Source organism: Scleropages formosus, chromosome 8, assembly GCF_900964775.1.
Source record: "Scleropages formosus chromosome 8, fSclFor1.1, whole genome shotgun sequence".
In the NCBI taxonomy this organism is placed as follows: Eukaryota; Metazoa; Chordata; class Actinopteri; order Osteoglossiformes; family Osteoglossidae; genus Scleropages; species Scleropages formosus.
The window spans coordinates 29,753,993-29,771,234 of NC_041813.1; the positions used below are offsets into that span (position 1 = coordinate 29,753,993).

General features: G+C 53.5%; 1 protein-coding gene and 1 long non-coding RNA gene across 2 annotated transcripts in view; one reads left to right on the top strand and one right to left on the bottom strand.

The window, feature by feature from the left end:
* Positions 1–5,490: 5,490 nt before the first annotated feature.
* On the bottom strand, positions 5,491–13,668 carry LOC108941769 (uncharacterized). Its single transcript, XR_001966655.2, has 3 exons — positions 11,861–13,668; positions 7,785–7,833; positions 5,491–6,506 (listed from the first exon to the last, which is right to left on the bottom strand). It is a non-coding gene; the product is annotated as an uncharacterized LOC108941769 (long non-coding RNA).
* Positions 10,018–17,242, top strand: part of LOC108941768 (inactive phospholipase C-like protein 2) — a 51,957-nt gene continuing 44,732 nt past the window's right edge. Inside the window, exon 1 of the mRNA XM_018764595.2 lies at positions 10,018–10,594. Coding sequence (XP_018620111.2) covers positions 10,310–10,594 — 285 coding nt within the window. The 5' untranslated portion in view covers positions 10,018–10,309. The remainder of the gene's footprint in view (positions 10,595–17,242) is intronic.

Below are 17,242 nucleotides of genomic sequence, written 5' to 3' on the forward strand. Positions count from 1 at the left end.
CAAAAATCACGTGACAAAACCCCGACGCACGAGACCACTCCCACATTTAGCTTCTGTATTTAGCAAATCGTTCAAATATTTAACACGAAAGTAACCAGTCGGAAGATACGCATAGTGAAATACTTGAGCGGTAACTGAGAACTCTAAAAAAAGACTGTAAAATATACATATTGAAAAAGTATAGGAAGCCACGGTGACTGTAGTGCACAAGTCTACGTGTTTAAAAACGATTAACTTAGTGGAAGCTTGGAATTCGAACTTAAATCGTTGCACAAGGGAGTTCGAGTTCTGAATAAATTTTTCCCATAAGAAATAATGTAGACTGGATTAATCCGTTGCAGACCCCGAAATGACTGCCTGTTTAAACCTATATACATACAATACCTGATGCACTGAAAGCCTCGAGAGAGAGAGAGAGAGAGTGAGTGAGTGAGTGAGTGAGTGAGTGTGTGTGTGTGTGTGTGTGTGTGTGTGTGTGTGTGTGTGTGTGTGTGTGTGTGTGTGTGTGTGTTGGACCGGGTCAGACCAGGTTCTCCTCTCCGGTGGGTCTGGGGTTCGAGTCCCGCTTGGGGTGCCTTGCGATGGGCTGGCGTCCCGTCCTGGGTGTGTCCCCTCCCCCTCCGGCCTTATGCCCTGTGTTGCCGGGTTAGGCTCCGGTTCCCCGTGAGCCCGTATGGGACAAGCGGTTCAGAAAGTAATTGTGTGTGTTTGTGTGTGTTGCACGGGGACGTGGTGCCGCAGCAGGCTTGGCCGGGTCGAAGAGTTCGAGTTCCGAGGCACCACTGTAGTTGTTATATATAGTGTACTGTACATTGTAAACTAAAAATGTTTGTGAATTTAATGGTAAAATACCATGAAAATGCTATAGTAAAAAAACGTATTTTGCAAAACAGGCAACAACCGTACAATGTACAGTGAAAAACTGCAATTTGTTTGAGTACTACATTTAATTTAACAGTAAAAAAAACCATATGGAAACACGGTTTGTTGTTTTAAAATGAACGCAGCAACGTATTATTTACCATTAAAAAAAAGAAGCCCTTGTTTTACAAGATCTTAGCATTTTCTTATAATTATGTAGTCATTTTTGGCTTTCTGTGCCGTGTGCAGCTCTGTGTGTGTCTGCAGTTCGGGCCCTTGCCACGTATTAGGTGGCCACTTACAGTGAACAGTATATTGGAAACAATGCCTCAATGTAAAAAGATTTATTTTATTTTAAGTTCACATTTTTCCAAGAACTTAAACGTGTATACATTCCAGCATATTTTACAATCCACGGCACAGTACATGACAAGTACAGCGGAGCCTCGGAACTCGAACGCTTCGGAACTCGAACTCTTCGGACCGGCCAAGCCCGCCGAGGCACCACGCCCCCGTGCGATAAATAGAAAGAAAAAAAAAAATTCAAATTTTTCAAAGAACTTAAACGTGTATACAGCGAGGCATTGTTTCCAATATACAGTTCAGTATATGAGAACTTCGGTGGAGCCTCGGCGGGCTTGGCCGGGTTCGGGTGATGCGCTGACGTGATGGTGCCAAAAGGACATCATCGTCCGCAAAAAGCAGAGACGTCACCTTCCGGGCCCCCACAGAATGCCTTCCTGACCTCGGCTGCGTTGATATCCTGTCCTTGAAAACCACAAGCAGGAGTGGGGACAAGGCACAACCCTGGCGGAGTCCAACACCCACATTGAACGAGCTTGACTTAACACTAAGTACGTGGACACAGCTCTCGCTCTGTGTGCACAGGGACCAAATGGCCCACAGCGGTGGCCCTGGCACCCCATACTCTGGAAGCACCTCACACGGAATTTCTCGGGGAACACGGTCACAGGCCTTGTCTAAGTCCGCTAAACACATGTCGACTGGGTTGGTGAACTCCCGTGCCCCCTCAGTTATCTGCGGAGGGCTGAAAAGCTGGTCCGCCGTTCCACGGCCAGGACGGAATCCGAATTGTTCCTCTTCGATCCGACTAGCGCGGAAGTCCAGTAACGCCTCGCCGTTGGGGTTCAGATCAGACAAACCGTTCTTCCCAATCACCCCACTCCACATTTCCCAGTCATTGCCAGCGTGAGCATCGCAGTCCCCCAGCAGGACTGCGGAGTCTGTAGGTGGGGCCCTGTCCAGAATCCCACCCACCCTCTCCAGGAAGGTCAAATACTCTGAACTGCTGTTTGGCACATAAGCGTTACACAACAGTCACGGTTTTCCTGTCTGCGACGTTAAGTCGCTTTGAGACGACCCTCTCGTCCCCAGGGACAAACTCCAACCGTACGGCAGCCAGCTGGGGGCTTGAGTATCCCCTCACCCACCCAGTGTTTGGTTCCGGAGCCTACACTGAGCGGATGTGAGCCCGGCTATACCTAGTCGGTATCCGTCCACCTCCCGCACCGCTTCCGGCTCCTCCCCACCGGCGAGGATACGTTGCGCGTGCCGAGAGCCGGTTCCTGCTGCGAGGGGCAGCGACCCCAGGTGCCACCCTGCCCCCTCCTGCTGCCCGAAAGGCATTGCACCCGACCCCCGTGTTGGACCTTGCCGGCGGTGGGCCCGCATGGCCCCCCCCCACGTTGACTTTTCGGGCTGAGCTCGGCCGGGTTACGCGGGCTCCTGGAGTAGGTCCCGGTGACCCTATTCCCGGCAGGGTACACGTTGTACTTCTAATCCCTTTCGTGGGGACTTTTGATTTTTAATTTTTTTTCTGGTGAAATACCCAGCTGTATATCAGGGGAAACGCTGAGCGGAGCTGTGTGTTAAAGTGGTGTCCGTGCAGTGTATAAATGTAGGAAATGGGCAAGATGGAAGGAAAAGTGCACGTTAAATAATTAAGAAGGGAGAACAGAATTAAAGTATTGACTATTTTGTGACGAGGAACACGATATTATGAGACTATTTTGCTTTTACCGAACTGAAAAGGCAGGCGTGCGCTCAAATCGTGTGCGTTGCGCTGGCTGGCATTTAATTTGTCAGATGCGGGTACGTGAAAGCTGTGCGCACTTTTCGTGCTGCTTACGTTACCATCCCGTGCTGACGTGTCACACTTTTCCCCGAATGAGCTTAGCGTTCAGCTACCGTACTTACAGCGATTTACCCAGTTACATCGCCGTGCCGTTTTTACTCTGTCGCTTCACTTCCTTGTTCGAGAGTACTACCGCAGGAGAGGGGATTCGAACCTGCAACCTCCATGTGCAAAGCAGCAGCTCTAATAGAGCAGCGAGTGAAGAAACTAGTTGCGTGGTTATGAAAAATGATAGAAAATTGTAGTCGGAGTTCCTGGCGGCGTCCGGCACCTGGATGTTCCCCCGACCCTAAAATGTGAGCCTCGATATCGAAACTCTCTAAATCGTCCTTCGCGTGTCGCTCGGACCTGTCGTGGAAATGCGGCGATTGTTGGAGGGGTCAACGGGAGCACGTGCTCGTCCGGGACGAGGGTGCGTGTGCGGAACGTTTTCCCGGCACACGCCCGCTAAGAGGTTCCTCGGCTCCGTTAGGAGGGAATGACCGTAAATCGAGCGGCGGCGGCGTTTCCGCCTGCGTTTCCACAGCAGGCAGGGCGCACGTGGGAATGTGCCCGACTCGTGAGGTTTCGGTGCTCGCGCTCGTGTTGAATGAGGAGCTCCGGCGGCGTCCAGGCAGCTCGACTGACGGAAGGACCCAAGCGCGTTAAGTACGAGTGCCGCTGTATCGGTCGTCGGAGGAGATGGAGCCGTGAGATGAGCCTCGGCGGAGAGAGTTGGCCCGGCGGGTGCTCGGTTGGCCTACAGGAGCCTGCGGGCCTAAATCCGGTGGAGCACTTGGTCGAGACCTGAAAGTCCGGGACTGGAGACAGACTGGCCCGTATCGATACTGCGGAATGCTGTTCGTACCACGGTACGTGCATAGTTGACCCTCTTTCTAGACAGCGACTTGTAACGGCGACCTCTTTCGAGTTATTTACCCTTTCATACAGCAGAGCAATTGTCACTTTATCAATTCAGGGTAAGTACCTTGCTCAAGGGTGGGATTCGAACCTGGGTCCTTGCGGCGCAGGGCAGTATGTTGAAGCCCAGTGCGTATCGGCGCAAGGACAAGCGTGCCGTTTATAACGAAGGCTCTTAAGGGACAGAAACGAGCGACTGATGCTTTGTCTCAGCGGCTCTCGGCGACGGCTTCGTGCAATTGTGCGGCGCCGAAGGTGGACGAGGAAACGTTTGCCGCGTTTGTACCCTGATTTGTTGCCCCGTGTTGGTGCCTCCAGGTAACAGCTGGTCAGAGTGCAGTTTCTTCAAGCAGATACTAGGTGGCGGTAGTGGCGCAGGGTTGCCGCGGCGACGGTGAGTACGGGGAGGGGGCCGCGTCGCGTCTCGCTGCTGGACCTCCCCCCGTGCGGTCATTGGAGCATTTTAGCTGCGGGATGCCTTTATTGCCCGAAGAAGAGTGTTGTACCAATGTCATATTTTATCCTCAGATGTAGAGATCGTAACGAGGAAAGACCCCAGAGAGGAAAGACCCTCGTTTTGTCATAAAAATGTGTGCTTGGAGGACAATATCACGGCTGCTGTGAGAACAGGAATGGAAAAAATGTTAGTTGTTTGGAAATGAACACACACACACACACACACACACACGCTGGCGGAACAACTCGACAAACGACCTCTGGTGCAATAATCCAATTTGTCACAACTGCGTGAATATCGAATATTGACCGAACTGGAAGGGCCGTCGCAGGGTGGGGAAGAGGTCTGCACTTGTACCGCGGTCTTTACGAACGACACACACTGAGAACACGTTTCGGGACGGAACCCCCGACCCCCCCCCCCCGGTGCTTATGAGTAGGGCCTACCTGGGACTGCGGTGGTTACAGCTGCTGCCTTCGGACGCGAAGGTCGCAGGTTCGAATCCCGCTCTAGTGCATACTCCTGAGCGAGGTACTTAACCTCAATTACTCCTGTAAAATTTCCCAGCTGTGTAAGGGGGTAAATAAGTGTGTTTGGAGAAAAGCGTCCGCTACTTGACTAAATGCGCTTGAGCGTGGCGTGTCTGTGGATGTGTCGGGAATGAAGGTGTGCGACGGGGCGCGGGCGCCCTCTGGAGCGAAGCGAAGGTTACGGCTCGGCGGTTCGGCTCGGAGTCAGAACGAAAGTTCGCAGGAAGAGCGAGGTCGGCGTCGCGCTGCCGGTGACAAACTACCGCCGTTTCTGCGGTCGCTTTGCGCGTCCGGTGGAGCTCGATACACTTCGGCGCCGTCAGAAGCCTCTTGGCGGCCAAGTGGCTTTTCCCACGGCTTCGTTTTTTTCCTGCGTGTCGCAGCAGGTCCGCTGGAGCGGCGTTTCTCTCCGCCGGCTGCTTGACCCGACCCGTAACGCTACCGGCCGTCCCAGCGGGCGGAGCAGTGGTTAAGGTCACGCTTGAACGTTTGGCACTTTGAGGCCTGCTGTAGTTGCGAAGAGCAAGGTGCTTCACCTAGCTGCTCCAATGGCATCGAGATGCACGATTGGAAGAACGGATCGGCGCTTCGGGTGAAAATCCCAAGATGCAGCATTTCCTTGGAGACCTGAAATACTGCGGCTGTTGTGAGCAGATGGAGAAGCGCATGAACATTTAAAAAAGCCAAAGATCCCGCGCTCAGCAAGACTTTATTTCATGATTTCTTACGAAGAGGTGCTCAACACAAGGACCTCTAGCGTTCTCCCGTCCCCGTGTGACTCGGGAAGTTCTTCCCACGACCCCGTCGCAGATACGTCAACGTGTCCGTCGCTCGTTTATTGACGCGATCCCTTTAACGTTTGATCGTCCGTGTTCCAGAGACTTGAGGCGTATTTCCTGGTTAGGGTGACAGTAGTGCGGGTTTTGCTGAGGACTGCTGGGTTTTGGGCCTGGCACCACATTGGGGTCGTAACCCGCCGATGCTGAAGCTTCAACTCAAAAGTCAAACCTGTGATCTCCTGCGACCTGTGTGTAGAGCGGCGATAATGACTGGAGAAGGTGCGTTTTTTGGGTTCCGATCGCTGATGGAGGCACGCTGGGTGCCGACTGGCCGGGCACCACCACCTTCCTTCCCCGAATGAGGGTGGGGGGGACATTTTACCCCGATCAGTTTCGCAGCTTCAGCACTTCAAAGGTAGCTTGAAGTTCACTGGTTCCTGTCTTCGAGTTGTTTCTTTCATAAAGCGTTGAGTGGCTGTTTCTTTTGGCGCACACGCCCATTCGGGTCATCTCAGGTTCAGAGAGTCAGCCTGGAGACAGAAGCTGGTCTCCTGAGGTGTTGGATCTCGGTTTTACTGTGGTGGAACGATGTCTGTGAATGGAGACAGGGTGGTAAATCTGGTTTCAGTTCCGACTCAGCATCAGTCTTGGTGAATGGAACCTTCAGTCATCAGACCTGGTAGATGGAAACGTGCTCTTGGAGATCTTCCACGTGCTTCCACCCCATCTCCTATTCTGTGTATTTGAAACATCTCCGCTGCTCTTGCGCCGTCTTTGGGGCTCTTGACAGATCTTCGCGTGGTTGTGTGAAGACTTTGAAAGAACTGGAAATGCAAATTCTTGAGTCAAATTCTGGTTAAAGATCATTTGTTACGAATAATCAAACGTTTTCTCAGCTGGTTCCCTCACCGCTACCCTTCCCCACCTACACCTGCCTGAGATGAACAAAGTAAGGAGCGCAGCTCCTTCAAAGAGTACCTCGGGAGCGATCCCTTCTTTACCCTCTACGGGCTTCGCTGCGTGAGCAACGTGCCGCTGGCCGCCCATCTCATCCCTGAACCTGGACCTGATCTGGTTTGCGTTCCCTTGATACAGCATCCACAACACACGCTTGTCCCATGTGGGGTCATGGCAAACCGGAACCTGACCCGGCACAGGGTGCAAGGGTGGAGGGGGCACGCCCCCAGCGGGATTCCCATCTGTCGCAAAGCGCCCCAAGCAGGACTTGAACCCCAGACCCACCACACAGGAGGCTCCGGCTAAACCCGCTGGACCATCGCACCCCCCCTGCATCCTGCGACATTGTTCCCTAAAGGGTAAATGTAAGTTATTTACACCCTCTTCCGCCCATCGGAAAGAGTTGCTGGGCGACACCCGACTCAAAGCAGTTTCCTGTCACAGGAGAGCGAAACCAACCACGTTGGCAAGCAAGACGCCTATTTACAGTAAGGCTTCTGAGCATGGTAAAGAGAGCAGCCGCAGCGTAAACAGGTCTGCGGTCGAGCTCTAGCTGAGCTCCCGCTGAGCCGTACCTGAGCCGATGGGCTCCTTCACTTCGCCATGGGAACAGCAGGGCGGTTCTTTGCTCACGGAAGGGCCCGTTTTTAAGATGTCAGCAGTGGAAGGTTGCGTTTCTGAGGTCCTAGCGGTTCGTCACATGTGCCATCTGCTAGGTCATAGTGGTGGCCCCTGTTTGGGGTGTGGCCATTCCTCCCGCTTCCTTCAGCATTTGAGCCTCCCGCACGCCTAATCCTTTTAGGGACGGGAGATGAGAGCGGCTGGAATGCTTTTAGGAGCCCTGTGTGTGTGTGTGTCTGTGTGTGAATTATTTGTGAGAATGCATTATGGAGGGTCCCAGAGTGCCCCTCTCCCCTCTGCTGGATGGACCACTTCTGAGGAGTGCTCAGTCCTCCATGAATCATTCACACTGAAAGGTGGAAGCGAGCCAATGAGAGTGCAGCAGATGCATGTGGTGGACCCTGGGGGGGGAGAGGGGGGCGTCGCTGACCCCCACCGTGCCCGCGCACGCTCTCGGACCTTGAAGATCGCCTTTCCTTACTTCCTGCCGATATTCTCCGACTCGGTCATTCTTGTCGGTTTACCTGGGGTCGGAGAAGACGGCGGCCGACTTCCTGCGCTCTTTCTGCGGCTCTGAAATCAGAGGAGAATGCAAGAGAATGTTCTAGAAACAGATGGACTCCAAAAGGGTGCAATAGCACACAGATGTTCCCAGTGTGATAATACAGTGTAACATCAATGACAGAGCAGTGTGTGTAGTATTTCAGTAGGGAGGTGGGGTATATTATGTGCCAGAATCAGGGTAATTATGGGTAGGACAGCAGTTCTGCTCACACACGCACGCACGCACACTTTGAGCAATTCAGACACACCACACACACACACACACACATTTTCAGAACCGCTTGTCCCATATGGGGTCAAGGGGAACCGGAGCCTACCCGGCAACACAGGGCGTAAGGCTGGAGGGGGAGGGGACACACCCAGGACGGGACGCCAGTCCGTCGCAAGGCACCCCAAGCGGGACTTGAACCCCAGACCCCCTGGAGAGCAGGACTGTGGTCCAACCCACTGCGCCACCGCACCCCCCTCAGACACACCAGTTCACTGGAATCATTTGGGACTGTGGGAGGAAACCAGAGCACCCGGAAGAAACCCACACAAACGCAGGCACAACCCTGCCATTAGTGCTCCTGCCACGAGAGAAGCTCTTACAAGCAAATGTCGGCGTGCATTTCGTTAGGAGAGCAGGGGTATTGTGGGTAAGGCAACGAAATGAGGGCCAAAGTGTCCCACAGCGCAGTCTTCTGCGGCGCTGCTGAACCCCGACCCACCGCAGCAAAACGCTCAGTCAAGTAAACACGCCTAATAGCAGAAGCCCGGGGAGCGTAGGTCAGACGGGTTTACAAAGTACCATGGTACAAGTAATCTTTTTAAACTCCATTTAAAGTTTTTACTAATTCCGTTTGTTCGTTAATGTTGCGTGACGCCGATTTCGATGCCTCGAAGTTCCGGTGTTCGGTGGCGTCGCATATTTAGTCTTGAAAGATGGGCAAAAAAGAGAAAAACGCGTTTCCTGGCCTCACTGCTTTCTTCCGTTATCTGTACTCCCCGCGGTCCGAAGGTTGTTGTTCGAAAGGTTGCCATGGAAACGACTCGGTGATTCACTGCCTGCTGCAGCTCGTGTGCTGTTGCAATGGTACAGATGTGTGACGTTCCCTCTTTCTGACCACTGAGGACGGCGTTCGCAGCAATGTTTTACCTGCCCCGTACTCAGCCTGCCAGGGGAACGTTAGGCCAGAGCTCAGCACCGGCTCATGGTTCGAGAGAGACCAGGGGTCAGATGTTCGGGTGCTCTCGTGTTTCACCTTGGCGGTGTCGTGGTGTGCTGTTCGCCAGTGGTCTCGAGGGTGACTTTCGCAGGTGGGGACAGTGAGGAATCACCCCTCAAGGTTGCGGAGTCGAATCCCCTCTGCCGCTGTAGTACCTTAAACGGGACCGTCATATAAAGTGCTCCAGGGGAAAGTACCGAGCTCCGTTACCATGTAAATCACTGTGAGTCGCTGTGCAGAAAGAGTCCGGTAAAACAAGGTAAGTGAACAAGAGGAGCTGTGCGCGCGAGCAGCGGTCACAGGGCAGCCGGCAGAGGGCGCTGTGGGTCGTGTTCGCGGGAGCCGCTCCGTCCAGCCAAGGGACGTGTGTGTGTGTGTGTGTGTGTGTGTGTGTGTGTGTGTGTGTGTGTGTGTGTGTGTGTGTGAGAGAGGGATGAATATCACCCGCACGGCTTTCTCTACAGGATCATTGCGGGCTGAAGAGCCGCTGACTGTACAGCTGCTCGGAATAAACTAAAGGAGCCGCCAACGTTTATTATGATCTTCAGTGAGCGAATGCCGGTCAATGGACAGTAAAACTAAATATGATATTTAGTATCAATCAATCAATACACACACGAGGCCCCGGGAATTGATAGAGGCGGAACGGATCATCATGTGCTCAGACTTCAACCTCTTTTCTTTTTTAATAAAGTCAAGGTTAAACGTCTATTTTTGAAACAGCACAGATTTGCACAGTAATGAAATGAACGATGGCAATAAAACAGCAGTTTGCGTGCGCGCGTGTGTATGAGAGTGTGTGTGTCAGCGCGTGCGCGCGAGAAGTGCCCGCTGCAGGCTTGGTAAGCACGTGTGTGTGTGTGTGTGTGTGTGTGTGTGGAAGCCCCGCGCTTGTCTTGTACCGGAGGCTGAGCTCTCTCTCTCTCTCTCTCTCTCTCACACACACACACACACACACACACACACACAGAGAGAAACCGCACAGTGGAAGCGAAAGCGCGAGGCTTCACGTCGCTCGTTCTGCTCCTCATTCGCTCCTCGATTCGGCGGCGCGTGCGGCTCGCGTGCGGCACCCGAGCATCGGAGGGAGGTCATCGGTCATCGGCTTTGACACGGAGGCGGGGGGGGAGGGGGACCAAGGGACACTAAGGGACACTTTGAGGAGTTGTCTGTCCGGGCGCGCGCGCGCCTTCCCATGGAGCGCTCTCCTTCATGCGCGCGCCCTCGCGGCTGCGCCGGGCGCTGAGGAGAGGGGGGGGCGGGGGGTCCGTGCCTGGATGATGGCGGAGACCCGGCCGACGGACTCTCGGACGGCTCCCGCGTCGGACCCGTGCCAAACGGCGGACAGATCGGGGTGCCTGAGCGGCGGTGGCGAGGGCGCGCTCCCGCGTTCGAGCGCCCGCGCGTTCCTGGAAGTGGCGGCGGCGGCGGCCGCCACAGCGCACCCTCTGCTCGGGGCCGAGGTGGCGTGCACGAACGGGCGCTTTAAAGAGCCCCCCAGCAGGGACAGCAGCGCGGAGAGGAGCCCGAGCGGCGTGTGCGCGCCGTGCGGCATCATGAAGGTGGGTTTGGGCGCGAGCGCGAGGAGCGCAGACACACAAGAACAACGACGACGACGACGACGACGACAATGACAGTATGACAGTATGACAGCATGACAGCAATGACCACACACCGCGAAGAGGGATCCGCGAGAAACGACGAGCGCTTAATTTCCCGTCAATTACAGAGCATCGGGGCGCAGTTCCGCGTGCTCACCGTGTTTACCGTGTTTACCGTGTTTGTCGGCTTGATTGCGGCAGGAGGATTAATACTTAATATTCCATCAAACAAATCTTCATCATCATCATCATGTCAATGCAGCTTGTGGGTGAAGAACCACTTAATTACTAACTTAGATGAAACGTGCGAACGGGCTTTTTCAAATTCTCCTCCTGCCGCCTCGTGCCGCTTACTCTGTTTTACTGTCACTTGCAGCGCGAGACTTTGGATGACGCCTCTGTAGTTTGCAGCAGTTCTCTGACTCGCTTACTGCTCCTGTTATTACTGTAATAAGCCTTTGCATATCCGACTCCCTTTTCTCCAAAGTGACTTGCAGTGTTATGCAGTACACTTCACACACTGATTTACCTCGTTGTACAGCAGGGTATTCTTTATGGTATCCGTTGAGGGTGAAGCACCGTGAACAAATGGGGGATTCAAACCCAGGGCCTTCGGGAGACAAGGTGGCCACCCTGCCCACCGGGCCACTGACAGGGCGGTTTGACTCACTGCGGCGGGTCTCTCCGAGTACCGCGGATCCCGTCTTACCGCAGTATCGTTCTCGCCGGACCCCACGTGCTCCTGTGAGAGGGACCGAGAGACGCGCTCTCCCTCCTGGCACGAGCGGGTCGGACTCTTGTCTGTCCGGCATCGATGCACAAAGCGGCACGGATGTCCCTCACCAAGTCGCAGGCCTTACCGGTGTAATTACGAGCTCTGTCCCCTGTGGATCGGGTCGGTTCGCTCCCAGGTGTTGGTGTCACTTTCGGGGACGTTAAACCCCGGGAAGCTTTAAGCCCTCAGGACTTGAACGGTGCAGCGCGGTAAATTTCCGTAACAAACACAGGACTTATGGGCTGGCGTCCCCTCCGGGGTGTACCCCCCTTAGCCTCGGACCCCGTCCCTCCGATCGGACCGCTGACTTGGGCGAGCGGGTGACGATAGCGAGTGAACGCGTGGGTGGGAAATAAGATGGTAAAAAAAAGGGTACGATGTGCAAATATGAGCAGACTTGTACAAGAAAGAAACTTTTTTTTTCATGAGCCGTTTCTTTCTAAGTCACTTACCGTATGAAGTCTGTTCACCCGGCTGAGTACGCCGATGTACCCTTTTGTATGGCTGGGTAATTTTTGCTGAGTATGTACCTCGATCAAGGGTACTGCAGTTGGACCAGGGATCTGAACCCAGATCAGACCACTGCACCGCCTGCTGTCGCTTTAGTTCATGTCTCTAAAGGCCAGGAGGTAAACTTCTTGAGAGTGACTGACGGAGCCGAATTTCCGCCCCCGGAAGTCCACCGACACGTCCGGCGGAGTGGAAGCGGCCTCAGAGTACAGAGAGCAGTGCGGCGACGGCCGATTGGTCAGCGGCAGGCGAGGGTCCGTTGCCCCCTCGACGGACGAATATGACGTTGCTGTTGCGAGAAGTCGGTTCTGGAGACGAAGCCGTTCGCTAGCGAGTCGCCTCGTGTCTTCGTGGACCAAAGTCGAGTCCAGGGAAGCGATCTCGGCTCTGCGGACAGCACTGCGCCGTCTGCCGTCTGCTTTCTTTTCCGCCCGAAGTTTGTGCAAACAAACGGAGGCGTCGGGGTCGCTGACAACGTGGGGCGCTTGCGATGGTCCGTTCACATGGTAACCGTGGCGCGAATCCGGAGAAAGGAAATTTCCTCGCCCTGCGATCCGTTGAGTTGTCACCTGCGGACCCTGCGGGTATCGAACTCGGTCGCACACGCGTGACCAACCTCAGGCGCTCTTTAAAAGCAGGAATTCTCACGTGTCGGTGAGGTTTGGCAGAGAAGCCCTGCGCCCACCCAGGTGCTGGTGGGTAAAAAATAGCCGTGCCCGTGGGCGAAGTGGCTTGGTGGACGCCGGCGCGGTGCTTTCGGCAGAGGCTTCTGGCCCGCTGCTCAGACACAACACTGATTTGAGATGGCAGCCCCATCTTGTGTGCTCGCTGGAGGAGCCTGGCTATCTGGGTCACTTCCTCCTCGCATTCGTGCCCAGACTGGGAGACAGAAGCAGAGACCCCCCGACAGGAAGCAAAACAAAGGCCCCCCCAGAAGAAGGAAAACAAAGACCTCAGGGGACGGAAGGCACAGGCGATGAGGTTAGGTCTAAACCCCCACCAGAGGATGCAAACCTCAACCCTCCCATCTCTCCAAGGTCCTACAACCTCACCTATGGGCCATGGTACCTCCCACACTGTGATTCTCGCATGAATTCACGCACGATCTTCAGGAGATCTTCTACCTCTCAGACCCCCACAGGTCCTACCCATGTTGACCCTCCACCCCTCCAGGTTCTTCTCCGCTGACCTCCTTCCTCCGCTCGCTTGGTGCCCCCGTCTCTGCCCCCCTCCCCGCAGCAGGCCTTTCCCATATACATCCTGATTTTTCCATTGTCTGTACCCCGCCGCAGGAAAAGCTCAAGTTTCCCACACGCAGGACCAACCTCAGGCACTCTTTTAAAAGTAGGAATTTTCACGTGAATCGATTTGCCGAGCGCTTTTGACCGGGAGCCGATGTCGGCGTACAGATTTTAGTCCGTTGTGTCGCGCGGTTCCGCTCCAAGATGCTCGAGCTCACGTTTCGCGCCGCTCTGACCGCTCCCGCAAAGCCGACAACGCGCAACGATTCGTGCTCTCCTCTGACCGTGAAACGCCTTCTTTGTCTGAGTACAAAAAGCACAACGCTGGGGCTGCTTATTGAAGAGCGGCGCTCTTTCCAATCCTCCTCGGGCAGGAAAGCGGGCGGAGAAACAGCGCTTTCTTCTCGGAGCCCGTCGCGATGACAAAGCGCCCAAACATTATCGCTGCGGCACGGAATCGGCGCTCACGTTCCCATTGGCTCGCCTCGTGGAAAGGTCCCGAACGGTCCGTAGACCCCTTGTGCATGACCCGCTCGGAGAAGGACCTCTCTTTGAGTTCCTGGAATGTGCCAACAGTTTGACATTTGGTTATCGGTTAACCAGCAGCTTGGTACCGATATAAAGCTGAAATGTTGACTTCTGCTCAGGTGACGAGTTTTGTTTGTGCTTAGGGGTCTTTCCTAGCAGCTGTCCTGGTCGGCAGGTGCCCTTGGTCAATGCTCTACTGGAACCAGGTGTCTTGGTGGTTCGAGCTGCTGCCTTGCATTCGAATCCCAACTGCGTAAAGGAGTAAATTCTAAACAGATTATCGTTGCAAGTCGCTTTGGAGAGAAGCATCAGCTAAATAAGTAAATGAGAATAACTGCTTGGTAGAGCCTCTACCAGTTGAACCCCTGGGGGAAGCTGAGAGCCAATGAGCTGGTTTGCTGAGGTGTCTCTGTCCGGTGAGATTGCTTGCTTCTTCTCCGGTCTGCTAGTATCCAGCCAATGAGGTGCTTCAGTTTTTCACCGCTGTGTTCTTATTGCCGTCTGTCCCAGAGCGGGAAGGCGCGAGTAGATGTGGTACACTGTGGTACACTACGGTTTTGTTCAGTCCGATTGTACCCTGTGATGAATTCTCGCCACTTGGGTCCTGTCCTTTCCGTCAGAAACGAGGCATCAGGGCTACGGTGGGGGCAGAGGCAAAAACAGATGCGTAGAATGACAGATGTGACCGGGGGTCTCCTGGGACCCCCTTCTGAGCAGCTCTGTTCGACCATCTGTGAAATGTGAGACGGGGGGGTGGGGGGGGGATGCAGTCACCACCCTGTTCTTTGAGGGGTGCGGGGGGGCTTCTGTGACAGGGAAGACTGATGTCCCTTCCTTTGTTCGGATTACGAGCGCTCGCCCCTCCGATCGCACCCGCCTCTCCCACAGACCCGGCACATGACGGAGCGCTGCAATTTCGGGGGAGGTCCTGCGGTTCGGCAGCCGGTTCGCTCCCGGTCGCTCTCGTGTCTTCGTGACCGCGACACGTCTGTGCGAAGAGCACAAGGGCACTTTGCTGATGAGGAAGTCTGCCAGAGCGTTTCACGTGCGATTCGCGGTTGACTGTACGATCCCTAGCGTGTCTGCGCTTTGCAGACGCCTGTTTCGGCCCGGTCGTCCAAGTTACGCTTCCTCGTCTCTAGTTCGGCGCTTTGTGCGTAAACGTAGTCAACGGTGTGTGAAATCGGGGAGGCTTTTGTAGAGCGGTCCGTTAGTAAGATCTCAGATGGTTCCCAGAATGACTCTGAGCTGTGCCGCACGTCACAGAAGGGCCCTTCTGAGGATCAGGAGCTCTCGTACCCACGGTGTGGAGGGAGGAACCTGCAGGATGAGCGTCCTGTTTGATACCACAGGAAGTCATCACAAAGTCAGTTTCACTGCGCGAGCTGCCGTTTGGCTTCGATTTCCAGCGCTTCAACCGCATGCGAATTGTGTCACTCGATATTTTCCATGGCCTAATGCTGCAGGAGGGGGTCGAGGCCTCGGCCTGATGGATAGCTGCTGCGACAGCGTCCGGCCTTGTTTCTCTTTTCAGTTTTTTGGATTTTTTCCCGCAACGGCCTCGGAAATGCCGCTGGGACGATGACTCAAGCGATGCTGGAGATGGCCGCACCGAAAGGAAGCCGACTTCAAGACGACGTCAGGTTTCTCTTCTCTTTCTGACTGAGCGAAAGTGATAAACAGCTTTTTTATTTTTTTTCTGTTTTTTAAAATGACTGTTGATTTGGTCAAAGGGCAGGTGACTAAACTCTCATCTTCTCTGTGACACGACGCCTTCAACTGGTGCAGAAGTGATTGATTGCGTGCCGCGTTTGGCGAATCAGACATCCTGCTCACGGGGACCTTTTGCCCTTGTTCACACAAGTTGTAATTTCCAATATCTGCCTGTGGTCAAAATTCCACAACTGTTTGTAGCTTAAAAAAAAAAAAGAAAAAAAGAGTGTGATAACTTTTGAAAGGAAGTACCTCAGCATCATAACGTTTACACACACACACACATTTTCCGAACCGCTTGTCTCATACGGGGTCACGGGGAGCCGGAGCCTAACTCGGCAACTCGGGGCGTAAGACTGGAGGGGGGAGGGGACACACCCAGGACGGGACGCCAGTCCATCGCAAGGCACCCCAAGCGGGACTCAAACCCCAGCAGGACCCGGTCCAACCCACCACGCCACCGTGCCCCCGCTGTCATAACGTTTATTTTCCAGTTAATTTTTAAGGGCAACCTGTGTTTACACAGCCAACCTATAGGCGTCAGTAAAATGCTCCTGATCAGAATAAGAGGAGGGCACCAGCTGGCTTCTTCAGTGTTCGTACCTCATGTCTGCTGTTTATTTTTTTTTTACAATCATGTACCGCTTAACGACAGGCTGCATATACGACGGTGGTCCCATAAGATTATAATGGAGCTGAGTTGCGCTACGACGTTATGACGGCAACGACGTTGCTAGTCGATAAGTTTTTTTCACATGTTCGTGGAGGTGTTGACAAACCTACTGCGCTGCCAGTCGTGTAAAAGTACAGCACATACAGTTATGCACAGTACATAATACTTGATAATGATAATAAACACCTATGTTACTGGTTTGTGTGTTTACTACACTGTACTTTTGATCGTTGTTTTAGAGTGTACTCTTTCTACTTATAAAAAAACTTTTACAGTAAACAGTACGCTGTGTTACGCCAACAGCAGCATCATAAGTCTTGTGTTTACCGCGTCTCTTAACTGCATCAAGGCTATGCCATCTAGGTTTGTATAAGTACACTATGATCGCGGCTATATCATCTGGGTGTGTAGAGGTACACTATGATTGAGGCTATACCATCTAGGTGTGTATAAGTACACTCTATCATCAAGGCTATACCATCCAGGTGCGTATAGGTACACTATGATTGAGGCTATACCATCTTGGTGTGTATAAGTACATTATGATCGAGGCTGTACCATCTAGGTGTGTATAATTACATTATGATCGAAGCTATACCATCTAAGTGTGTATAGGTACACTATGACTGAGGCTATACCATCTGGGTTTGTATAAGTACACTCTATGATGTTCGCACAACGACGGAATTGCCTAACGACGCATGTCTGTATTCATGTACGAATTTGAGGAAATCGTAACAGTCCGTAGCAGCTGCAAACAGTTCAAACGTAATTTCCCATCTGCTAACTCTGAGAGTTCCACGGGGCCTTTGGATGCGTGTTTTGATGAAACACACCCTATGCACACGTTACACGGTAATACCTGGTAATGTATACATAGTCTACATATTACCATGTGTTTCGCGGCCAAACTGCAGAGAACGCTTGTCAGAAATGCATAATAAACAGCTGTGTCCGTGGGATACGTTGAGGTTCCACCGCGTTGCTTTTCACTCGTCATCTGGCGTCTTGTGACTGAACCACCGTGCTGTGGCTCAGCAGAACCTGGGAAGTTACGAAATATCCAAAAACAGGATATGAAATCGGACGTTTGCTGGCGCGTTCAGCAGTCTGATGTCTGTTTTTTCTACAGCAACAACCTTAACAAGTTGCTGTATAAAAGCTCAGCT